Source organism: Manis pentadactyla, chromosome 8, assembly GCF_030020395.1.
Source record: "Manis pentadactyla isolate mManPen7 chromosome 8, mManPen7.hap1, whole genome shotgun sequence".
Taxonomy (NCBI): Eukaryota; Metazoa; Chordata; class Mammalia; order Pholidota; family Manidae; genus Manis; species Manis pentadactyla.
This window is the reverse complement of record NC_080026.1, coordinates 89,978,558-90,005,036: the sequence shown is the minus strand read 5'-3', so window position 1 is coordinate 90,005,036 and position 26,479 is coordinate 89,978,558. Positions and strand designations below refer to the sequence as shown.

Sequence of the window (26,479 nt, the reverse complement as noted above, 5' to 3'; positions counted from 1 at the left end):
ACACTTTGACTCAGGGATTTCACTCTTGGAAATCTATTATAATTAAAGAATCAGAAATGCAGACCAAGATTTACATTATTTGGCAGTTTGGTCACTACATTATCTTTACAAGTGAAAAATTAGAGATAACTTAAATATTCACCAAAGGGGAAATGGTTAAATAATTTATAGCATGTCCATAAACCTATTGTAAAACTATCAAAGTGGTGTTTTTGAAGCATTTAGTGCCCTTGAAAAAAACTCATGCTATGCTGTTAAGAGGGTAAAAATTCTGATTAAAAACTGTATCCAAAATAATAATGTTTTTGACTGGGAGTCAAAAGGCACAAACTTACTGAAGTTATTGAAGGGGATAAAAAGGTGCAAACTTCCAGTTATAAAATAAACAGTTATGGGGATGTAATGTGCAGCATGGTGACAATAGTTAATAATTCTGTATTGCATATTTGTTTTTTAATTTTTTAAACTTTTCTTTCTTTTTTTAAAATTGAAGTGTCATTGATATACAATCTTAAATTGGTTTCAAATATACAACACAGTGATGTAACAGTTACTAGTGTTATTAAATCCTCACCACTACTATTGCGGTTACTATCTGTCAACATAGAAAGATGTTTCTGTATTGCATATTCAAAAGTTTACAAGAAAGTCGAACTGAAAAGTTCTCATCAAAAGATATAAAAGGTCTTTCATAATTATATATGGTGATACAGGTGTGTTAGAGTAATACAGATGTGTTAGAATAATTGTTGGACTTTGTATCTGGGAACTGCTAGTTGCTTCTGTACACTAAGTAAAATATTAACTTTCTGATATTTTGCTACAACGAGAAGTAAAGCAGGCTACCAGCAATTCTGAGAGCCTACAAAACCAGCTTGCAAGAAAAATGAAGCTCCCTATTTTTGTAGCAGATGCATTCACAACAAAAACATTTCATGGGAATCCTGCTGCTGTTTGCCTCTTAGAAAATGTAAGTACTTCGTTTTGAAGTGCAGTACCTGAAATTCTGGATTGCTGTAGAACCAAGTATTTCTTAAAAAAAAAAAAAAAAAAAGGCAACAAAGTAAGACCACCTGTTTGTTTTTTGCTTTGGTTTGTGTTGTCAAATTATGTCAGCAATACATTTCTGTAAGTTGATTTTGACCACATTATATGACGAGAATGCTTACATCTAGATGTGTGAGTCTAGAGAAACGAAGACTGATGCAAAGAAGAACTAGAGCTACCTTTCAGCCATCAGGTTTTCATTTAATTAGCACTACATGTGGAGAAGAATGAAATTAGATGAGTTTTATGTGACTGGACTGATACTACAGTTAGCATAAGAAATCCTAGCTGCATATCTTTAGCCTTACTATGGTTCAGAATTTGCAAGGAAATTCACTAGAAAGATAGGAGGAATTAAGCTCTAATATAAGGAGGACTTAAGTCTACTCAAAGTCTCATTTCAAAAATGGCTTTTTGATTAGGATTAAATATTAACCGAGTAGTTAAATATTCCTTGACCTTCGGTGTTTTGTGCTGGTACGTTGGGTATCAGGAAACAAGCCAGGAGCCCTCCGACTCAGTGCAGTCAGTGCAGAGTGGATTATCTGAGAATCACTTCAGGTACACAGTGAGCAATTGATCTTAAGTTTCTTATGTTGAGCAAAGTGTGTGTCGGCACCATCAGCTGCAGTAAATGTCTAGCTGGCTTGCACATTATAATCACCCAAAGAGCTTTAAAAATGCCTATGCCTGGGCTGCATCCCAGACTGATTACAATAGAATCTCTGGGGTGTGGGACCCAGGCAGCACTGTTCTTTAAAGCTCCCCAAGTGATTCTAGCATGTAATCAAGATGCAGAATGGCTGAGGTTTTACTGAGATAGGTGAATATTGTTAATTGTGTCCTTGGTACACTTATTTTCTCTCCCAAGTAGAACAGCAAAATGGTGCTCATGAGTCCTCATCTCACCTTGATGATGCATTCATGATGTAGCCTGCAAGCTGGCATTTTCCAGCACAAAATGCTGAAAGTAATAAAGGTAATACGTTTTATCAAGTAACGCAAGAGCTTGGATGGATTAGTGAGAGAATAATTAACAACCAGATTCTAAAGCATGAACTTTCTGTAGGTGGAAGTAATCTGGCAAACATAACTTCACATCAAGGGATTGTGGAATTGACTAGAACTTCTTATCAAGAGTCTTAATATATTTGCCCCATGTACCCACATGATACCCTTGAAGAGTTCAGGAAATAGTTTCAAGTGATTTATGTACTCAGTTTTCACCAGATGACAAGAATTAGCATTATTCCTCACATTTTTTTTCGAGTACGCTTGCTCAACACCAGACTTAGGGATATCTTCTTCTCTTTCTCTCTATTAAAATATATTTTACATGCTATTTATTTATTTGGAAGAACTAGGAAATAAAAATTCAAGCAAAGAACTTAGCATAATTGAAAGCAATATACTTGAGAGTAAATGGAAGAAAAAGGAAGATGAGCAAGTCCATCCTACAGGGAAGCTGTATGGGCCCGGGACCTGTGAGACCAGGCCTGGGAGGGACAACGGAACAGAGAGCTGAAGACTGGTTTGCTAGCTGTCATCCTGTGGACATGAGAGTCCTGTTCTCCTGATGTTAGTTTAGCACTTTCCCCAATTCATAATCAATAAAAATTATTATGAAAGAATAAACTGTAGTTTCTGCCCTTGGGTTCTCTTACCCATGGCTGGAGACAGTGGGCACCGGAAATACCTCAAGAGAACACAGGTGAAGTCAGGAAAATATCAGAGCCAAGGAAGTGCTAAACTTTATAACGCTGACCACAGTTTAGTAGGCATTTAGCCTGTCATTAATGTATTCTACGAATATTCATCAACGTCTGACATGAGCCAGGCTCTGGGGTAGGGACGGGAGATACAAAGATTAGTAAGTTTGCCTGCCCTTGAGGTGCTCAAAGTCTAGTGGGGGAAGCGGACATGTGAACTTGGTCATTATTCAGTAGTTACCACAGAGGCTAAAAGCCCTAAAGGTACCAGGTACAGGGGGTACTCAGAATGGAACAACACTGGATTTTATAGAGGAGAAAGTATTTCAGATTTTAAGTGCAGGGTCTCAAAGGAATATTCTTTTTTGTTTAAAATTATTTAAAATTGAAGTGATAAGAAACTACAGAAAACTTGACAGCCAGACTAAAGACCATGTAATTGTACTTTGACATTTTGAATATGAGGTAAAAGACTACTGGAAGGAAAGGAAAAACTTCTGGGTAAAATGTTCCAAGAGTTTCTATAGTATTTTAAAGTTTTGTTTTCCTTTCTAGACATGTCTATTTTTAAATTTGTCACATGAGAAGCTTATAACACTGTACATTAGGTGAAAACAAAAACAGATTAAGGGCTAAATGGAGCATGGAACAGGTAATTTGAAAAAAAAATTTTAAACATTAAAAAATTGGTGGTGTCCTTGAGTGCCTGACAATCAATTTGACAATAAAAACCATGTAGAAACATGGAAAATGTAAAGAAACAATATTTTAAAAATGAAATAGATACATTATGATGACAGCTGTGTAGAAAACTACAATAACTCATGACCAATAAGGCCAGTGGTACTGATAAAGGGTGGGACTTCATTTATTTTCTGTATGCCAGCTTTAATATTTAATGAATATAACATGTCAACAAGGGTAGGGAGCCCATAGTTATTCTCCTTCATATTCTAAGTCTAAATTGTTTTGTTATTGTTGTTTTGTGTTTGTGTGTGTTTAGGGCAGGGTTTTTCAAAAGCACTATTACTATTTTGGATGAGGCATTTCTTGTGTAAAACTGTCACGTGCATTGTAAAATGTTTGGCATTATCCTTGGCCTGCACCCATTAGATGACAATAGTCCCTCCTCCCCATTCCCAGTCATGACAAACAAAAATCACCCCCAGTTGAGAATCATTGTTTCAGAGGATACCTTTTCTGAAGAGCAGTTTATTCCTGAGTTTCCCTGTTAAAAGTATCCATAAAAAATAACTTTGCTGTGTGCCCAGTGTATACATTTATTCCAGTTCAGCTGGCATTTACTGGCTCTCTACTATGTGCTAGCTGCCCTGCTAGGATCAGATGTAATATTCATAGATACACATTTTTATTCTTTTAAACACTAATTTTCAGTGACAGCAAGGAGGATTGGCTTTCCACTTTTAAAGAAGAACGCTTAGTTTTAATTCTTAAATCACTTGCTGTTCCAGTTTTCATGGTTAAATTTAGAGAATACCAAAAGTCCCTTCTCAGCTTGGTGGGTTATGGATTAAGGTGGGTAGCAATGCTGTGTTCAATACATACTTTTCCTTATGTGAGGAAGCTTCTGGTGCAATAGCCATTTCCAAACTTAGTGCCCTTCTTTAGAGAGAGGACCACACTGAGACAGAAGCTCCTAGAGTTCCTAGGGAGTTTCAACATTGTATCTCATATTCATGCAGAGAAAAGGAATAGGGAGTGCAGAGAAGATTCTTCTAGGGCACTGAAGGGTTTTCCTTTGCTCAGTATTAGAGGGGAGAGAGCAATGCAAAGGAGGAGGAAATATTAATATGGGAATTTCTACTTTCCAAGTATCTTCACTGCCTTGTAGAACATAACCCTCAGCTTAGGCAGCAGTGACTTCAGGTAAGTTCAGCCAGATAATGTGTTAATTGCTTTTTCATGTTATCTCATATCCCCCTCACAAACACTCTATGAGCAGGTCTTATTATCAACCATATTTTACAGATGAGGAAGCAGAGGCAGGGATTAAGTAACTTACCTAATGGCTGACTTCAGGATCCTACCCCAGGTTGGCCTGACTGCAGGGCTGTGTCGTACTCATTCCCAGACATGTCCTCCCCTTTTATGTGCTCCCATAGCACCCCTTACTTCCCAGTTCGTGTTGTGCATCACTCTTGTAATTCATTCAATGCCTGTCTTCCTCACTAGACTTCACATTCAAGAGTTTTAACCTATACTGACTTGTTACAACACACATGGCCTAGTGCACGGGAGGCAGTTAGTAGAGGTCTATTGAGTCAAAGTGAAAATATTACAATCGATTAAATTATGGCAAAGTCTCCTTCTAAGACTTCTAGCTAGCCATCAGTTATTGACCTTGTGTTCTCACTGGTGGGGAAGAGGGGTCAGGGTATGCAAAGTGAGTATGAGCTCTGGGTTCTGTGATGGAGCTGGAGGGAGCAGGCGTCTGTGAGAACCATTAGAAACAACTGCAGATGGCCTATAGCTTCCTGCATTGTGTGGACACAACTTCACAACAGGAAATTCATGTGCCTCAGAGGGAATCTCCAATTCCTAGATGATTTGGAATTTTCTACACCCAAGGGCTTTTCCTTTGCTGGAATCAATCTACAGCAGAAGGACAACTGTACAAAGACGTTTAACAAGACCATCATATTTAGGCTGTCATATTTCTAAATGGCCACAAGATGGGAGTATTTTAAAACTTTACTCTGATTTTCTGATCATTAATCTTTTGTGGGCCTTTTGGTAACGGAGCCTTCAATGCAGTACATTGACATTCAGAAAAACAAACGTGGCTTTGTTTTTACTCTTGGAAATTTGACTTGTGAGGTTGCCAAAGGGAAATGAATATTAAAGCAAAAGAATGAATAGCTGTTGGTTTGTTATGTGCTGCATTTGAATAAGCTTCTAGTGCACAATGGAAAAATTGGAACCAAAATTCAGTATTTTGAATGAATGAATAAAGTCTCTTTTTCTGTTTCTAAAGCTCTCAAAGTTGAACCAATATTATCCTTCTCATGCCTTACCATTATCTTGACCTTTGGTTCCAGTGCAGCGTTTCAGCTGCCTGTGGTACATATTGAGGGGCTGTTACTGCCAAACTTTCTACATTGTCTCTGTTCCCTGCCAATAGCAGGTGCATTTTTAGTGTCCTGGGATGGATACTACAGTTACAGAAATTCAAATTACAGTTGGTGTGATACACCAAGGTAGAGAGGATTAAAGAACTGTTGGTTAATGTAACTCTTGGGGGTGGGGTGAGGGGGTGGAATAAGTTCCTAGCCTGGGGTAAATCACCTTTGAAGCCGAAATCAGTCAAAGGGGGAAATAAAGTGGGAGAAACCCGTCCATTGCTTATAGTCAGTTATCCATTTCTGCCCGCCCATGTCTCTCGAGACCTGGCTGTAAAAAGAGACCTCACCCAACCTCTCTGGTCCAAGTGTATCCTCCCTCTGCCCACCTTTGTAATCACCTATTGATATAGAGAGGGAGTACTTCTCTCCACCCCTTGGAAACACCCATTGATATGGAGATGCACTAAGGCCAGGCCAGAGATTCTGGAAATAGTACAGTTTCACCCACAGCTGACCCCTTCAGAAATCTTGCCTCACAATCCACTTGCTCCCCATCTTCAGCAATGGCCCCTGTGGGAGAAAACTGGAGCACTGTAACCAGACTAATAAAATCAGCAATAAAATCATGATAATCTTTAAGCTGGAGGATTCACTTAGGTTCAAAGTCCTGTGCAGATTGTGAGGATATGGAGAAAGGGGAACCATCCTACACTGTTGGTGGGAATGTAAATTAGTTCAATCATTGTGGAAAGCAGTATGGAAGTTCCTCAAAAAACTAAAAATAGAAATACCATTTGACCCAGGAATTCCACTCCTAGGAATTTACCCTAAGAAAACAGGATCACAGATTCAAAAGACATATACACCCCTATGTTTATCACAGCACTGTTTACAATAGCCAAGATATGGAAGCAACCTAAGTGTCCATCAATAGATGAGTGGATAAAGAAGATGTGGTACATATACACAATGGAATATTATTCAGCCATAAGAAGAAAACAAATCTTAACCATTTGCAGCAACATGGATGGAGCTAAAGGGTATTATGTTCAGTGAAATAAGCCAGACAGAGAAGATAAGTACCAAATGATTTTACTCATTTGTGGAGTAAAACAACAAAGCAAAACTAAAGGAACGAAACAGCAGCAGACTCACAGACTCCAAGAAGGGACTAGAGGTTACCAAAATGGGGGGTAGGTGGGGACGGAGAGAGAAGAGGATCAAGGGGCATTATAATTAGCACTCACAATATAGGTAGGTCATGAGAAAGGCAGTACAGCATGGAGAAGACAAGTAATGACTCTATAGCATCTTATTATGCTGATGGACAGTGACTGCAATGGGATGTATGTGAGGGACTTGATAATATGGGTGAATATAGCAACCACAACGTTGCTCATGTGAAACAAGATTGCATATAAAAGTCCTTAATAAAAAAAAAAGAAAAAAGTCCTATGCAGATTAAGTCCATAACTCACTCATTCCACAGGTGCCTGTAGCTGAATGGGTAGGGAGTTCAGAGTAGTCATCACGCAGCAGCTGCAGCCACGGGGCAGATCCAGGCCACAAGGACTGTAGAATAAATAACCTTAATGGCAATAAGATACATGTTTTAATGACACCATCATGTCTGTCAGGTAGGATGCATACAAGAGAGGGGTCTTGTGATAGGAGAGTAACAGGAGTGGGATCTGGTCCTGCTCTAGTACACCAGACTTTCACCCCACCCCCTGTGGGAGTTACAGATGGGTCAATACATAGGGCTATGGGAGGTACATGCACTGGCCATAAAAATAAAACAAAACTTCCCGGTAAGATGCTCTTACCTCCTGGATGTTTTGGGTACACTATCATGATCTTTGGGGGCCACCCTGCTGTTACTCCAGGAACACACAGGAGGCCAGTTACCAGACCTTGTCCCCAAGGTGCCAGAAGGGCCAGCCATCACTGGTCCATGTATTGAAATGTCCAGGGCCACATCCGCTCAACAGTGTCTCCAGGGTTTGATGCAGTTGGGGCTGGCAGCAGGATGCTGCTCTGCTGGCCATATACTGGCTTCAGTAACTCCTCTCTGGTTTGCACACACATTTGTATAGGAGAGGCAGCAATGTGTGTTAGCATGCCCACAGGGCTCAAGGCTCCTTTTCGGGGCTTCTCATTCAAATGCTATAGCACTGTCCATAAGCAAACTGACCAGCCCTGTAGACAATTGATGTCTGACTTCAGGCTAGATTTCAACAAACCATTGTACCTCTCTATCATGCCTGCCCCAGTAGGGTTATATGGTACACAAAACTTACACTTCATTCCTAATTGCTGTACCCATTCTTGTAAAGCATGTCCAGTATAGTAGGTGCCTTGATCGCTCTCAATCACCTCCGGCCTGCCATAGGCCACAAAGAGACACTCTAGGCCCCTTTTGGTCATTTGCTGATGTGCAGGAAAAGAAACCAATAGTCCAGTAGCTGTGTCCACACAAGTCTTTGCATACCGATAACCTTCTGATATGAGCAGAGGCCTAATATAGTCTATCTGCCACCTGACAAGGGGTATTGGTCCCTTTACTATTGTCCCATGTTGCTGCAGGACTCGGTGTAAGTCCCTCTTAGAGTACACAAGGCACTCCTTCTGGGCTCTGCTGACTTCTTCAAAGGTCAACAGCAAGCTCCACCAACGGGCTACAGCCTATATTGTCTTTTGCCCTTCATGCAACAAATGATGATGTAGCCATTGGGCCACAACAGAGGCAAGCTTTCCTTCTAGCCAGCGCACCTGGGCCAATGTGTCTGCTTCATCATTCCTTGGGGATGCCAAAGGCAAATGGCCAGTCACATGATATACGGTAATTGTCTTAGTCTGACCAGAGGCCTGTAGGTCTTGCCACAACTCTTGCCCCCAAAGGGGCTGGTGATCAACCATCCAGTTGGCATGATACAATGTCAGTAGCCACAGGGTCATGTCCCGATAGACAGCCCAGCTGTCAGTGCAGACAACTATGGGGGAGGGCTCCTGGGTGATCACGAGCCATACTGCCCACAAAGTCAGCCCATCGGCTGCTCTTCCCTCTCCATCCTCCATCCATATTGTCTCATTCTTTGTATGGAAAGCCGCACCCCTCCACTTCTGGGGCTGCCCATGACTGGAGCCATCTGTATACCAAGCATCTTCAGGTATAGGGGCTTTTCCCTCCTGATAAGGATTCCTGGCTACTAATGGCTCAAAAGCAAATTCTTCCTGCTTGCCACTGGTATACGTCACTGGCCCCAGTAAGTGTTGGAGTTCTTCACTTAGGGCTAATAGAGAGGGTGCTATGCTGCTGTAAATACGTGCCCCATTTGGCCATCGTAGGCATCTGTGCCTCACCACTCAGTAGCCTTTGGGTCCAGTCTCGCACCCACCCGGTGATGGGATAGGTAGCTATTACCTTGGTCAGAGCTATTCTGGTGACGGGCTCCATAGGCAACAAGGTGTGGTACACAGCAGCCATTTGCTTCTCTATCAAGGTGTACCAGCCCTCTGCTCCTTTCCATGGTTGTGACCAGATTCCAAGAGGATGGTGTGTCCATTCAAGCCACTGCCAAAGGCCCCATCCATAACTATCTTCAGTTACATGAACATCTGGCTCACAGGGCCTTGATGAGTCCATTACACTCAAGGCCTGTACAGCCTTGAGTGCTCACTCAGCAGCATTAAAAGCAGCTGCACATGTTTCATCCCAGTCTCACCTGATACCCTTTCATACCAACTGGTATAGGGGCCTCAGAATTATGCCAAGTGTGGGATAAACACTCTCCAGTAGCCCAGAAGACCCCCAAACCATTGTAATACTGCCACAGTGGTAGGGGTAGGGAAAACCTGAACCTTGTCTATGAGTGTTTCTGGGATAAGTTTAGTTTTACCCGACCAGGCAACCCCAAGAACTTTACAAATAAACAAGGTGCATGAACCTTGGTGCTGTTCACAGCCCATTCTTTCTCCTATAGATGTTGTTGCAGTAGTCTAGTAACTGCCCCTTCTAAGTCTGTAAGAGAATCAGACGTGAGCATAATATCATCAATGTAGTGATACAGCCACACTATTTGTGGTTTCTTCCATGTGGCCAAGTCTTGGGCTACAAGTCCATGATAAAAGGTGGGACTGTGGAGGTATCCCTGTGGAAAGACAGTGAATGTCCACTGCTGGGCTTCCCATGTGAAAGCAAACTGTTCTTGGCTCTCCTGTGCTATGTCAATAGAGAAGAAATCATTAGCAAGGTCCACAACATAATGATACATCCCTAGTTCATGACTGAGGATGTCCATAAGGACTGCTATAGAGCAGCGTGCAAAGAGGGTGTGATTTTATTCAGTTCCCTGTAATCCACGGTCATATGCCAGGACTGGTCTGGCTTTTTCACAGGGAAATTAAAAGGATTATGAGTGGGCTTTATGATGCCCAACTTCTCCCACTCCTGTAGAGTTTCTCCAATTTCCTTGTGCCCCCCCAAAGGCAATTTATACTGTTTAGTATTTGTCACCCTCTGAGGTACAGTAAGAGCTACAGATGGTGCTTAGCATGTCCACTCAGAACTACCTTTACCATATGTACCCTCAGTTTGAACTCACCTGCAGCAGTCTATAACCACAGACACTGTAGGATACCTACCCCCCAAATATTTTCAGCATAGCACTCAGTACTTGATTGATTGCTGCTTTCCCTCAGAAATGTTGCAGGAGTCCATTTTATTTGATAGACATTGTTTTTCCTGTCTGCAGCGTGTTAAAGGGACAGTGATCGTTTATCTTTGTTATGGGGAGGCAGTATAGTGTGGCAGAATAAGCATGGGCTGTAAGCCACTAAAAAAGCTAACATTATCTATTATTTGCTATGTTTAAGTATTTGGCTTTAATCTTTTGAAAGAAAAATGTTAAGTAAAAAACAAAACCATTGTGTTATGTTTGGGTTTTCAGAAAATAAGAATCAATTTCTAAAGTGGTTTTTCTTTCTGTAGGACTAAGAGCTTCTATAGATTTTGAATATAACACTCCGTTAAGAAAAGCTTGAATGGAGAATATGCAGTGATTCTGTACCATCTTTCTATGTCAGCAGATAGTAACTGCATTAGTTGGGGTGAGGATTTAATTATGTGGGTAACTGGTGAACCACTGTGTTGTATACATGGAACTAATTTTTGTTTCTGGGTTTCAGGAGCTTAAGAACAGTAAGTTTGGCCAGAGCAAAAATGTATTTGTCTTGAGACATCTTTAGAATTCACTATCTAACTAGTGAATGCTGTTGATGAAAAAACTGATTTTCATTCACAAAAGGAAAACTCATATCTCTAGCCCACTTTTTTCTTGAGTAAGAGGAGTGTGTGTGTGTGTGTGTGTGTATGTGTCTCACAATAACCCTTCAACTTAAATACTATTATCCCCATTTTAAAGGTGTGTAAGCTGAGGTTCCAGAGATTAAATGACTTGCCTACTCTTGTGCTGCTATGAGGGCTGACCGAGGATACAAATCCAATTCTGTTTCCAATGCCCACATTATATTTTTAAAAACATTTTATTTTGAAAAGTTAAAAAACTACAGAAAAGTTTCAAGAATGGTATAATGAACATCATATACCTTTCCTTGAAATTCAGTGGCTGTTATCATTTACAAAGCCCACATTCTTAATCACTCTACCATTTATTAGGCATATTGTAACCTTAGGATATCACACAACCTCTGTGTTTATTGTTTCATCTCTAAGCAGATAAAAATACCTATATTGAGGGTTTTAAAAATGGAGACTAAGTGAATAATGTGTTTATTCTTTCAGAAAATGTTTATTGAGCTCCTACCATTATTTTAAGCCAGGACAAAGCAAGACAGCATAGTCTATGCCCTCATAGAATCAGAGGTTTGGGGAGACAGACAGTAAAGGGACACACTTGGTAATTTCAGGTGGTCTAAGCATTGGGATGGAGACAGCACCAATGGACAAAGAAGCCTGAAAAATTTCCTGGAAGAGGTGACCCTTGGCCTGTGATCTGATCTATGAAGGGGAGTAAACCACCCATAGATGGGAGCAGAGTGGTCCAGTTTGCCCAGAGTGGTGCTGAATATATCTATCCCACAAAAACGGGACATTGTGGAGTTTCTATCTGTGAAGACTGTTTTTAGAAAAGAGCACATGCTGTAGATAATAAACTAAGGATAGTCCAGGCCAGTAGGTTTTTCAGAGTCTGTTAAGGCTTTGTACATAGCTTCACAGGGTGCTGCCAAGCATGGGTTTCTAAAAAACAATCTTTATAAAAGTGCCTTTCATTCTTGGTAATTATTTCCTTTTAAGCATGTAACTATTAATATTAATAAAACATGTTCCTAACTAATGACAGTTGCTGTCCAAGGAAGTCTGATCTGTTTCTTGATAACCTTTTGTTTCTAATTTAGAAATTGGATGAAGACATGCATCAAAAAATTGCAAGAGAAATGAACCTCTCTGAAACTGCCTTTATCCAAAAACAGCACCCAACTGACAACTTTACACAAAGTAAATACACTTTTTTTTTAAATAAACCATTCTTGAATGGTACCAGAAGCTGTTTTTCCATTGGGGGGATGATATTTAAGGGAAATGCCCTTTACTATTTGCATGCAGATAGGAGGTGGGGGGCAGATTCTGATGTGGTTTTCTTTCCTCTGTTGGTTAATTTGAATATTTTGGCTCCAGATCTAGCACTGGGGAGCCCTAGGATGCTTGCCTAGATTTTGCTCCTCCTTTCACACACATTTTAGCTATTAATAATGGTAGAGAAAACTTCAGAAAAGAATAAGAAAATGAAATGCTTGCAACTCATGTATGGGTATGATCTCATCTCTGGCTTTTCCTCCTCTGAAGGTTCCTGCTTTGGATTAAGGTGGTTTACACCGGTGAGTGAGGTCCCTCTCTGTGGCCACGCTACCCTGGCTTCATCAGCTGTGCTGTTTCACAAAATAAGTAATGTGATTTCTTTTATGAACCTATCACTTAGAAAACAGCAAATATTTTAAAAATTCTCACACATTTTCTGATGAGCCAAAGTGATTGGTATAAAACATTGTAGAGCTTATTTCATGAAATTCATTATGCAGAAACAGAAACAGTGAACTTCAGTAACACTTTTGGCCTTTCTGAGCATGTGCCAGGCATGTTGGAAAGTCCTGGTCATTGTTCCCTGAAATGCCATTTTATTTTAAATAGGAGCTCTCTGTTCTCTGTGTCCATCCTAGGAGCTTGCAAGGCACAACAGGCATCTCACATAATGTGATATTGGGCAACCAAAAGGCACACTTTGATCCAAATATGCCCCCACTCACACCAAAATTCATTTCACGACAAAGACTTTTACTCTGAATTTAAAGATTCATGAGCCCTGACTATATACAGGTACCTTGTGAAGAAAGGATGCAGTACCTTATCATACAGGTCTCATCTTGGCTGTGTTTAGTATACTAAATTCAGGGCTTTGTGGGAATGGGGCAGAGGAGAGATGCCTGGAAATGCCCGAACAGTGGAGATGGAAACAGCCGTAAACAAGTGTAGATGACAGAAAGTTAAGCAAGGAAATAAATAGAATGATGTGACACAGGCTAACTGTAGGAAGTGGGGATTTGGAAAAAGGTTCTTTGAAAAGTTGTTTATGGGTAGTAGAGGAAGGTGTGACAGGGCAATTTCCTCAGGAAGCAGACTCTGGCACATGCCGAAAGAACCAGGGGCAGGATTCTTGGGATCAGTATCGGTAAGGGAGTAAAGGAAGCAGGACTGGATGGAGGGAGAAGTTGAACTGCAAGGTGATAGGAACAAAGAAAGGCCGAAGTCAAATCCACAGGGATGTCTAAAACTACGAAGGTCCTTCAGACAGTGTAGTTCCAAATAGAAATGAAGGTTCAGGCCTTTCTACCCTCCAGTGACCAGCCTTCAATGCCCAGGAAAGTGGCATGATTTTGGGTAAAGTAGCTCTCTTCAGTCAGGGGCAATTCACAGAGTGGGACTCACCGGGAGCCGCCTGTCGCCATGTGTGGTAGCTGGCTCAGGGCCTGATGAAGGTCGAGAATCAAGGCACCTGAGAGCAGGTGCCTCCTTGAAGTCAGGGCCTCCATGCTTCCTTGCCTCACCTAGTGCCGGCTCTGAGGGGAACATGAAATCCTAGACAGTAGCATCCACTGGAGAAGGGGGTCTTCAGGCCAAAGAGCATGAAGCTGTCGGTGCACAGAGCTGAGTGGGGGGCAGCAGCACATGCAGAGCCGCAGAGGCACAGTCGGTCCAGCAAAGCAGCTGGAGCTTCCCAGGGAGGGAGCGACTGGCAGGAGGTAACGCTGAGAGTTAGGCAAGGCCCGTCTACTGTAATCCATTCTGTGTTTTCAAAAGATAATTTTGCTTTCTGTGGTTGGGAGACAAAAAGGCAACCATAGAAACTCAGTCTTGAAAAATAGGTTTTACTGAAGTTGGATTGAAAGTCTTTGAAAACCCCAGGTTGCTTGGTATAAGGGTGAGGATAGCAAGGATAGCCCTCAGATCCTCCGCAGGGTGGTCTTAGGGTTAGATGAAATAAGATATGAAAAAACGCTTTGTAATTAATGATGTCTTACACCAATTATAATGAGAAAAATGAAACTTTGGGTTTCAGAATATAAATTTTATGCTCAGTGAAATTTAGTCAGTATTGCCAAATTTCTTTGTCTTTCAGATATGGTTAACTTTTACAGAAATACCGAGGGTGGTGATAAGAAATAACTAGACACAAATCTTTGTTTTCACTAAAAATATTACCCACACTGAGGTCAGATAAGTGGCCCAACTTGAATCAGTAACACGAATGGATATTATATCAGCATTTGTGGTCCAATCTGCAGATCAAAATTTTAGGTATAGTTTGGTAAATTAGGGCAAGCTTGAAACATTCACATCAGTCTGTTCATAACTTGTATGTTCTATTTGTCATCTCCTTGACAAATCTTAGACTAGGAGAATTTTGACTCTATAGTACTCTAGGTGGATATATATTTTTTTCTTTTTTTCTTTTTTCTTTTTCTTTTTTTTTTTTTTTTTGAGAGGGCATCTCTCATATTTATTGATCAAATGGTTAACAACAATAAAATTCTGTATAGGGGACTCAATGCACAATCATTAATCAACCCCAAGCCTAATTCTCAACAGTCTCCAATCTTCTGAAGCATAACAAACAAGTTTTTACATGGTGAACAAATTCTTACATAGTGAATAAGTTCTTACATGGTGAACAGGACAAGGGCAGTCATCACAGAAACTTTCGGTTTTGATCACGCATTATGAACTATAAACAATCAGGTCAAATATGAATATTCGTTTGATTTTTATACTTGATTTATATGTGAATCCCACATTTCTCCCTTATTATTATTATTATTATTATTATTATTATTTTAATAAAATGCTGAAGTGGTAGGTAGATGCAAGATAAAGGTAGAAAACAGTTTAGTGCTGTAAGAGGGCAAATGTAGATGATCAGGTGTGTGCCTACAGACTGAGTATTAATCCAAGCTAGACAAGGGCAACAAAACATCCATGGATGCAGAAGATTTCTCTCAAAACAGTGGGGGTGAGGTTCTAAGCCTCACCTCTGTTGATCCCCAATTTCTCACCTGATGGCCCCGCCTGCGACTGTGCCTGTCTTAGGTTGTTCCTCCCTTGAGGAATCTTACCCGTCTCTGGCTAACCAGTCATCTTCCAGGGCCATACAGGGAGATGTAAAGTTGGTAAGTGAGAGAGAAGCCTTATTGTTTGAAATGGTTAGCTTTTTCCTTCTTTGCATATTTATGCCCTGTGGCTTTTATGCCCAGCATTTGTCTTGAGGTATCTTTACCACTTGGAAGAATTATGATACTCAGTAATTTCATTATGAGGCACGAATTTTATTTAAGGGTTGTAATTAGGAAGGAAGAAGAAAAGCTATAGAAGTAGCAGATGGAAGAAAACATGGGAAGATTGATTATTTCTTTGACATATCTTCTTGTAGAGTAACTTCAGCATGTATAGGTTTTAAACTACTAATTAAATTGCACACACACATTAACATAATAGGAATACAGCTACGTAACCAAAGCAGACCTACACTCACCAGCCATCTCCAGTGAAACTAAGAAAACCAGTTAGGCACCCTAGGCATTTGTGAAAACTTATCAATGATATGATGGATATTGTCTAACTGAATTTGAATAGTTTGAGAAAAATCAGACAAATTAAAACAACACATTCCTGGGAACTGTTCACATCCCATATGTTCTTTTAACAGTAGATAGTCTGTAGTTGCAAGATTTTGGAGTGCTGCAACTTGCACTTCTCCTAATTCTTGGTTGAGTTCTGAGAGTATAGATCCAGTCAAATTTGTTGTTTTACTGTATGCACAGGCCAGCTTAGATATCTCCTTCTTCATTCCAATGGCAAGTCCAGGAACCAGTGGGATGAATGCAGCTACAACTGCAACAGCGCCAGGATCTTTGTTGAAGTTTTTTGATGATCATCTTCTGGAATGACTCTTCCAGAGAATGTTGATGTTGGAAGTTCTTCTTCATATCGTATCTTAATTCATTTTCTGGGTAGCCAAATTAGGCTTTGATCCTCTGTATAAACAGAAACAAACCCTTTGCCCACACTTTGATATGCCCTTTATATCATTGTGAAGAACTTATTGGAGATCATCTAGGTGGATATTTTAAAAAATCTGTATTAGAGAACATTATAGCATCCTATGAGATCGGTTTAACTATTACCCCATTTTACAGCTAAAGTGGAATTTGTTATAGATTTAATTATTACTCCCTTTTTCTTTTGATGATGAAACTGAGGCTTAAGGTAGTTAAATGATTTGCCCAAGGGCACAGTTAGTACAAGTAAGGTTAGTAAGAGGTAAGAGCTAGAATTTGAAGCCTTGCAGAATGATGTCAAGTTCAATCAGTTATGTCCTTGTTTCTCAAGTTAGACTCCAGTGAGGGTTTTCTGTACTCTAGACCCCTGTACTCTAAACCTGTGCCCCCTTCAAGAAAGGACAACATTGCCAGAGAATCTACCACAGCACACCACCAATCAAAACAGTCATGCAAATATATGACAAAGTTTGTTTTTCTATTTTTTTATTCCTTTTCAAACGGTGTTCTAGTTGACAAAACAAGACTCTTTTTTTGGCCAGAAAACGTGAACAGCACCCTCACCTTTGTCACTCTGAGTGGAGAACTAAAGGCCAGAAGAGCAGAGGATGGTATCATCCTGGACCTGCCTCTTTATCCAGCCCACCCCCAGGTCAGCTCTTTCTAATTATTGCCATAAACTGTATACAACTATCAGCCTGCCTGTTTTACAGTGTTTTGTTTTGTTCCTCCCCGTCCCCCCCACCCCAATCTAGGACTTTCATGAAGTAGCGGACTTGATAAAGGTTGGTGAAAAGAATCAAACCTCAGCCTCAGCTTATGGGAACTGGTCATTTGTTATTGTTTCAACACAAAGATTTGGTACCATTTGATCCTAACAGGTAGGCCTCTACTGTACAAATATTCCAATCTCAGCTTGGAGGAATAGTGCACAGTGCATTTGAGGTACAAATTTTAATATTGAATCTATCTGATGAGAAGGTTGACCAGTTACCCCTAACTCTTCATTGTCAACAGTAGTCCCCATGGAAAGGCAGAGGAGGAGAGAAACTGATATGTGACAGACTGAAAGTGAAAGAGAAGAAGGAAACTGCCTGGCAGCTGTCATGTCCCCAGTTTCCATAGTGGAGAAGGGGGCCGAGGTGAGGGGCTAAGCTTTGATGGAGGTGAGCAGGAAAGCAGGGACACCAGAGAGAGAAGACAGCTGACATCGCCTGGCCCCCTCAAGGGCTCTGTGTGGGAGTGGGTGAGGCTTAATAATTATAACAGTAATGACATTTCTGACTGTCTCTCCTGTGCAGTACCATGTCCTAAGTGTTTCACATACATTATTTCATTTAATCCTCACTGTCACCTGTAAAGTGGGACTACAGTTGTCCCATGGAGATTCCAGAGAGCCACAGCGGCTCTGGATGACCAGATGCTTAGTTTGTAGAGAAGGAAGGGCCCAGGTCAGGATCAGGAAAAGGGCTGCCATGAGAAAAAAAAAAATTCCTGTTACGGGTACCACTGGGGTGTTTCTCGGTGAATTTTCAATGACAGCATTTGTAACCTTTTTAGTGTTTTGCTTTATCTAAGTTTTTAGAGTATAAGCAACCATCACAGATTCTAATTTTATACTCAGACCCACCTATGGCTTGGGTTTTGGGAAACAAGGCAAATTCATAAATGAGCTGCTGTAAGCCCATTGGCAAGAAAATGGGAAATACTCAGAGTCATAGACTTTGTTCATGATAGAAAGAGCTTAACCTGATTTCTGTAAGCCTCAGTGTCAGCATTTGTAAAATAGGGATGATAAAGGGTAATTCATCATGAGTGTTGTCATTTTGTGTTCTAGAAACTAGCAATAAAATTCTCAACTGAGAATTAGACTTTGAAATTGACATAAGAAGCCATGCAGAGAAGGGGTGGATGACCCTTCAGAGAGCCTGAAAGGAGAGCAGATGGGGTCTGGCTGCAGGAGTTCCTATTTCTAGAGGGAAGAGCATTGGTTGGCTGTGGTCAGAGACAGACTGCGCAGGCACCACCCAAGGCAGAGGGAATCTTGCTTGACCTTGGGACCTGCAACATCTCAGTCCTTAAGAGGGGTGGAGAGCTGAAGCTGCCTAACAAGGCCGGACAACTACCGTGAAATTTTCATCTGCTCTGCCAGCAGCAAGTGGTGGTGCCAAAGGATGACAAGGGGGCTTCTGTCCCCTCATAATCTCCCTTAGCACCCAAGCCAACAGACAAACAATGTTTTTGGATATGAAAAAGATTATGTGCAGTCTTAGGTAAAGGGTGAATCAAGGTATGTTGAGAAAATGTGCACTGCTTTCATGCACTGTGGAGACAGTGTGCTAAGCAGAGCAGCACTAAGAAGAGTGCTCTAGTCCCCACCTCCAAACAAATTGCTAGCCTGACTCCTGGCCACATAGAATCTTCTAGTTGCTGGTGCCGGAACTTCACATATATTGTTTCATTTAATTCTTGCAACAACTCTTAATAGGTGGGCATGAGGCCCCCATCTTTATAGACAGCAGACAGTAGTGATTCAGATCTTTGACTCTAGGGCCCCTCAGATCTCAGTCAGAGTGTGTGTGTGTGTGTGTGTGTGTGTCCCTCACTAGGTCTCTTTATCTGTTGGGAAAAATACACATTTTAAAGAGTTGTGTGTTGAGGCACACATTAACACTTGTGGACATTGTATATCTCTGGCTCTCAAAAGGTAAGCTCGACCTCCTTAAAGCCCTCTGGCCACCAGGAGACTGGCCTTCCTTGGGCAACACCTTCAGTTCTGAAACTGAACTCTTGGGATTGGAGATGATAGGTGTGCCAGGCACACAGTGGATGCTTATGAGAGGTCGTTTCGCATACAGGGGGTCAGGGACTTACCCCAGGATGCTCTCCAGAGGAGTTTGTGGTCTGTCTCCACAGACTGCCATAGGTGACACTCTAGTCCAGGACACCTGCTATTCTCCAGATACCCGAAAGCTCCTTGTACGGCTCAGTGACACTTACAGCAGGTAAAAGGGTTTTGGCTTCATCTGCACTTTGGGGAGGGCTGAGCACCCCAACTGATAGCTCTGGCTTGGTCTGCCTGTGCTGTGTCCAATCAAACCATGAACTTACACAGCCAGAGTTTTGTCCCTGGTTAGAAACGTATTCTACTTGCTCTTCCTTCCCTTCCTGCTGAGCTATTGGGACAAGCTGCACCCTGGCCTGCTTTACACAGTCTGTGTAGTGGGTGGTCTGTGGAATGGGTTTGCCCTGATCCATTCTATTTATGAACCAGGTCATTTCTGGAGAACCTGAAAGTGAATACACAGAATCTCCCACAAGTGGAAAACACAGGGAAGGTGAAAGGACTTATTCTCACCCTTAAAGGAGAGGCTGGTGGGAAGACCCAAGCATTTGACTTTTACTCCAGATATTTTGCACCATGGGTTGGAGTGGCTGAAGACCCTGTAACAGGTACTTTTTAACTTGAGTCCTGCGGAAGGGTAAACAATGGAGGAGGAGGATAATGAAGAGTTAAGTGCCCTACACATGACCTTTTAGGTTTGCTTGGGTTTTGAGCTGCCTCTGTTTCCCTATTTGCTCTCCCACACCCCTTCACTAAAGTCTCATGTGAAAAACACAGACAGGTATAGCAGGATTAAACCTTAGTGTCAGGCAGCCTGGGTTTGCCTACTACCTAACTTCCTAGCTGTTGACTTTGAACAGATGACTTAACTTTTTAAAGTTTTCATTCCCTCTATAAAATACAGATAATGCTTTATAGGGTTTTAGAAACACAATGCATGTTAAATGCTTAGCACAGTGCCTGGCACATGATAAGTGTCTAATAGCTATTAGCTGTTTTAACAATAACAATGAACTGCAAAATTTTAACATTTGCACATTTGCAAAATTCAAGGGCTGATGACCACTACATTCCCAAAGCCTCTTGTCCTTTTTCAGGGACCAGCCTGAACTATCACTGACATCTAGGTAAGATTTGGTTTTTTGAAGGATAAACTCAAAAACTGCAGGTAGGAAATAGAAACAGGAATAGTGATTCTACCCACCTACCCCCTCCTTTCCTGGACTTGCTCAAACTGGGTGGAATGGGTTTGGGAATGTGGGTATTCAAGATCTTCTATCAGCCAGAAGCAGAGGCTTGAAATCTAAGATGGGCAAGAATGTGGAGCCCCTGTTTTCATCCTCTTTAAGAAGAGGGGGCTGAGTAGCAGAAAGGGGGCATGCTTTATGGAGAAGGTAGTGGATGGTGTGACAGCCAGGGCAGGAAGAGGCGGGCAGAGACTTCAAGGCTCCAGTTCTGGTTACGTGGCAGGGGCCGGGATAGTTAGAACGCCTTGACTTGGTTTCTCTCTGAAGAACAGAGCATTTGAAACTCAAAGCTCAGCGAGCAAGCTCTTTTAAAGACTCAGGAAAATGACCAACAATATTTAAACAGTCCAATTCAACTCTCCCCCATGGAAAAGAGGTTCTGAGTGGATTACATGCACAGCTACTTGACAAAGATTTTACTTGGCACAGAAAGGAAGTTTTTTCCCCCTGTAATAACGCTTTTCTAGAGTGGGAAGGCCTTTAGTCAGGTGGTCAACAACCTTCTCATTTTGCCAGGGACTGAGGGATTTCTCAGTATACAGGACCTTCTGTGCTAAAACCAGGACAGTCTTAGGCAAACTGGAATGGGTGGTTATAGTATATGGGCCTCTCATTAAATTTAGTAAGTTTTATTGAAGGAAGGGCCTTTTCCAATCCATCCTTTCCTCTACCAAAGACTTTTCTGTCTTTATTATTTTACATTTTATTTCTTCATTTTAAGACAATTTTCTGATCTAAATCTAGGGCCCAATCACATGAAAAAACACCTTACTAAAAAAAAGTGCTCTTGGCACCAAAAGCCCGGAAATGTTGGCTTGGGAGAAAATTTTGCCTTTGGTCAGTTTCCACCTTTCCCTGCATATGCATCCTAGAAGGCAAGAGATCTTTTCCCTTGAAAGTTATAGAAAGATTTATGGGAAGGCCTTGATTTTCCTCCCATGGGCTGACAATGAACTGGTAAAGAGGACAAGAATTAAACCCTGCAGTTTAATTTGCCTTCAGAAAGTGTAAACATAGTACATAAATTCTTTGTCATCCTTTCTCTCTCCATCCGTAATCCCATACTCTGCTGCGGCCATGGCCAACATAATGACTAAGTCATCTAAGGTTTAGTTCAACTACACAGTTTATTGTAATTGCTTATAAATTTATGACATATGTTCCCCAGTGTCTTCAGAATTGTATCAAAACTTTTCACTTCTTTTAAGGGTCTGCACATACTGTTCTCAGCAGCTACTGGTCTCAGCAACTGGGGAAGAAAAACATGCATGGTAAGACTGTCTTTTTCAACTTTTAATAAACTTGCCTAACTTTTAGCTGGCATTCCTTCTCATATATGCTATCCACTTGAAAACGTAATAAAATGTTACATATCATCTATGTGAAAAAAAAAGCTTTAAAATTCCTTCACCCGGAACCCTCTACTTAAAACCTCCTCCACCCCAAACATCTCCCACCGTTGTCCCTCCCAACACATAGACACACTTCTAGTACAGTAAGTGCCCAATAAGTGTTTGTTCAATAAAATTAGCTAGCTGTGTAACTTGGCCCAGAGAGGTTATTTATAATGTGACAAGTTGAGATTGCATGATTACCAAGGTTCCCTACTACCATCACTAGTGATGGTATTAAATCAAACAAATTGCCTTCAAACCAAGTTCCCTAGTGATCAATATATTGCTCAAGGGCAGAAAAAATAGATTGCAGCCAATGGAGGCTACATGGCCCCAATAATCAAAGCAAGAGTCTGACCCTAAAGGATGGTGGTCTTCTCTAGCTGGAGTGTTAGGCCTCCTTGACTCTGATCTGGGGATAGCAGGATGGCTGTTTGCTTCACGAAGCACTGCCAGAAAGGCACAGACTGTGCCTCTTGTTTGCTGTATGTGTGTCCTTGCTCGATAACCACAATGAGTGAATAACTCTCTCTGTCCTATTCACAAGTGGGAAGGTGGGACCTTCTCGGGAGACCACCCCTCTTTATCTTCTTAGATTTCTAGTCTGTGCCTCTGTCTTTTCACATGTTCTTGCTTACCCCTAGGCAGAGCCAGGGAGGAAACTGTGGGTAGGTGTGTCTGGGGCATCACAGGAAGTGATGGAGGGAATGACTCCAGGCGGGACGATGTGGATCTGTATGCTTTGTGGATCAAACCGTGTTTGTGGACCCCAAGTCCTCAGGAAAACAGGGTGGGTTGGGCAATACCATGAAGAGTTGAAGGAATTTATTCTTTGAACTGGCCTGGGAGGATTCTCGAGCTTGTAATCAGAGTCTCTCACTACATTGTTAATTTAAAAAGGTGAAAACCATCTGATTTTGTGACCCATTTTATGTTTTCTTTAGCTTTTCAGTGTTCCAGCCGAGGAGGAGAACTGGAGATTTCACTGCGCCCTGACGGCCGAGTTGACATTAGGGGAGGCGCTGCTATTGTTTTAGAGGGCACACTGACAGTCTAGAAAGGTTGTCTGTGATGCTGTTATCCTGTAAATGACCAAGTATTTTCTGCATAAAAAGAAACAGAAGGGACTGCCGTTAGCAAACTTGCATAGTAGTCCACTTAATCCTCATGTTAGCAATAGAAAAATAAAGACATATTAATGGAAATTTAATAATGCTTCCTGACTAATTAACAAATGGAGTTATGGCCCTACATGTCAGTATATCTAAAGTGTAAGTAATCACTAACAAAGAATATTGTTGTCACCTTTGATTAAGACTACCAGTCACAGAATTAGGAACAAATTTATGAGGAGTAAGATCAAATCACTTAAACTTAGGTGTGAGTATCTGATAGAATATTTTGTAGTTATTAAAAAGACCCAAAAACTATGTTGAAAATGTTTCATGACATAATGCTAATAAAGAAAATAGTAGACTATAAAGGATTAGCAATGTTATGCTGTGTCTATGGAGAAAATGAATTTATATGGAACAGGATGTGTCATGAAGTTAGAAAAATTCATGTGTGGGGTAGTAAGATTGGGAATAATAATTTTAATGTACCTAAAAATTATTTCTTTTAATGGGACATACTCATTCTCAATAACCAAAAATCAGGGCATATAACCAAATAACTAAAACACCCAGAAATTCAGGCTGATTTTACATTTTGCCATCTCAACACATGGCCTCCATGTTTGCTGCAGCAGGAAATCTATGTTTTGGCTCAGAAGCAACCTGTGTCAATTCTGCTCACAGCCTATTGGCCAGAACTGGTCATATACCCCCATCTAATAACAAAGGAACTGAGAAATGTGGGGTCACTCATGGATATATTGTGTACAGTAAATATAGCTGCCACACCTGGGGAAGATCTTTAGGCTATTCTGTTCTCCCTAGAGTGGCATTACTTGAGCAAACTCATTACAGTCTAGAGGCTCAGGGATACAGGCTCAGAAGCTTATTATATAAATGTAGCAAGAGGGAATTTATTTATCTCTCAGGTACAGATTCACATTAATCTAGCACAGAGAGACAGATGTATATAGGCAGAATACCATTTTTTTTGTTTTACAATGAAAAATGTAATCATGGAATGGATAGATCAGAGTATTTTCTCCCTATTTGCATATCTGTTTGGGAAGCCAAATTATAATCAGAAAGTGGCTTAGTGACTGTGGTGCTGAAACAAGGAGAATAAGCAAATTGGACCTAAATGGTAGATGGCATCAAGACATGATAAGCTTCTCCACTTTCACAATGTATTAGAATCTCCTAATAGTGCATTTAATTTACTTGAATTTAACTATATATGCTCAGGGCCAGGCCATATATCATTTTTAGTGTTTACATATATTTATTTTTGGAATAATAAACAAGTTCATCTAGTCCTCAACAAAACAGTGATGTGTTCCAGCACTGGAGGAAAAAACTGGCAGTGTTGGGCTTGCGGATGGTGTATCTGTCTACTGTGCTTTAGGTCATTTACAGGATTTTCAAGGATACTTTTGACAACACTCAATTGTTTTCCTTATGCACTATGGTAACCTGCCTCCAAAGTGGCTCTCAATGATCACTGCCTTCTGCTGTTCAGACCCTTGCACAGTCAATGCCGCCATTGCCTGGGGTGGGGGAAGGTCTGTGTGACCAATTGCATATTCAGAAGTTATGGTATGTCACTTCAGAGATTAGGTTACAAAAGACAGTGTCTTCTCTTTGGGTTTTTTGTATCTTTCTCTCTCTCATCACTTGCTCCATGGGAAGCCAGCTTCCTAACATGAGCAGCTTTTTTTATTTCTTAGTCTTTCAGATTATATCATTTTTTAGTTCAAGCACTTTAGCATAAACCATAATTTCTTTCTTAAAATAATTGATTACTTTTATTGGAATTAAGTTGATATACAATATTATATTGGTTTCAGATGTACAACATAGTGACTTGATAATTATATACATTACTGGATGTCTGCCATTGTTAAGTGTATTTCCCCTATTACCATATGAAGATATTACAGTATTACTGGTTATATCCTATATGTTGTACTTTCATTCCTATGACTAACTTATTTTACAATTTGCAGTTTATACCTTTTCATCCTCTTCTCCTATTTCACCTATACTCCATTCCCCACGAGCAGCTTTAAGGAGAGGCCCATGTAGCAAGGAACTGAGGCCTCTGACCAAGAGCCACGTGAATGAGCTGAGGAGCACATCCTCCAGCCTGTCAAGGCTCAGATGCCCGCAGCCTGCTCACACCTTGACGGCCGCCTTGTGAGACTCTGAGCCTGAGGCACCCAACTATGGTGCCAGATTCCTAAGAATCTGAAAAATGTCTGTTGTTTTAAGTTTTAAATTATGAGATCATTAGTTTTGCAGCAATAGATAACAAATACATATGCTATCTTTTTAATTTTATTATGAAAATTTCAAACATGTACTAAAGTAGAGAGAATAGTATGATGAGCTCCTACAAACCTATCACCCAGGTTCAACAACTTTTAACTCATGGCCAGTTATTTACACCTCTACCCACTTCCCCTCACCTCTGGATTCTTTTGAAACAAATCCCGAACAGACATTACATATACTCTCATTGGCAAATATTTCAGCATTTAGCTGTAAAATGTAAGGGCTCTTAAAAAACAAAAAGTAACCTCAATACCAGTATCACCTTTATGGTAGAAAGACTTTAATGTGACCCCATGATTCCTACCTCCTTGTGTTATATACCCTTGTATGGTCACCTCCCCTTCCGTGTGACTTGCTTCTAACTATTGAAGCAAACTATCTTTGTCATCAAAGATGATGGGATATATGTGATTACATGTCCATGGTTCATGATTATGTTACATAAGAATGCAGCCCAGTCTTGCTGGAATCTCTTTCTCCCTTGCTTGCTCTGAGAAAGCCAGGTATTATACTGTGAAACTCTAAAGAGAAATGCAGGTAGCCTCTAGAAGCCAAGGGCACCCTCAAGCCAATAGCCAGAGTCAAAACAAAGCCCTCAGTCCTACAACAGCAAGGAACTGAATTCTGCCAACAACCCAATTCTGTGAGCTTGGAAGCATAGCTTTCCCTCCACTTGAGTGTTCATACAAGACAGAGACCCCAGCCCTACCTAACACCTTGGTTGCTGCCTTGCAAAGGACCCATCTAAGCCGTGCCTGGACTCCTGATAAACAGAAACTGTGAAATAACAAACGGGTGTTGTTTTAAGCCACTAAGTTTGTGGTTAACTATTACTCAGCAACAGAAAACCATTACAACATTAAAAAAAAATTAGAAACAATTACTTAATATTATTGACTATCCCGTTAATGTTTCTATCTCCCTGATTGTCTTACAAATGTTTCACAGTATTTTTGTAAGATGCTCTGACTTCAGCCTGAACTGTGTGAGTTGTGAGTCCTGTGTAGGTAACCTGCCATCTAGCCCAGCCCAGCCTTTCTCCCAGATCCGACTTGGCTGGGCCTGCTGTTGCCTGT

General features: G+C 40.9%; 1 protein-coding gene across 2 annotated transcripts; it reads left to right on the top strand.

Annotated features, from left to right (window-relative positions):
• Positions 1-830: 830 nt before the first annotated feature.
• PBLD (phenazine biosynthesis like protein domain containing) lies at positions 831-23,167 on the top strand. 2 transcript variants are annotated; one of them, XM_036923959.2, is made up of 9 exons: positions 831-970; positions 12,257-12,356; positions 12,705-12,803; positions 17,011-17,120; positions 17,224-17,253; positions 19,385-19,473; positions 19,743-19,921; positions 21,769-21,831; positions 22,899-23,167. In XM_036923959.2, the coding sequence occupies exons 1-9, from the start codon at positions 887-889 to the stop codon at positions 23,009-23,011; spliced, it is 867 nt and encodes a 288-aa protein (XP_036779854.1). In that variant the 5' UTR covers positions 831-886; the 3' UTR covers positions 23,012-23,167. The 2 variants fall into 2 exon arrangements, with proteins under 2 accessions (XP_036779854.1, XP_036779855.1); XM_036923960.2 differs by lacking the exon at positions 17,224-17,253.
• Positions 23,168-26,479: the final 3,312 nt, after the last annotated feature.

Excerpts from the sequence above, each read along its gene's own strand:
- PBLD (XM_036923959.2), top strand. The coding sequence starts at position 887 with ATGAAGCTCCCTATTTTTGTAGCAGATGCATTCACAACAAAAACATTT. Across the intron at positions 971-12,256 it reads CTGTTTGCCTCTTAGAAAAT|AAATTGGATGAAGACATGCA; the intron begins GTAAGTACTTCG and ends TTTCTAATTTAG. Across the intron at positions 19,474-19,742 it reads CTCAGTGACACTTACAGCAG|GTCATTTCTGGAGAACCTGA; the intron begins GTAAAAGGGTTT and ends TTTATGAACCAG.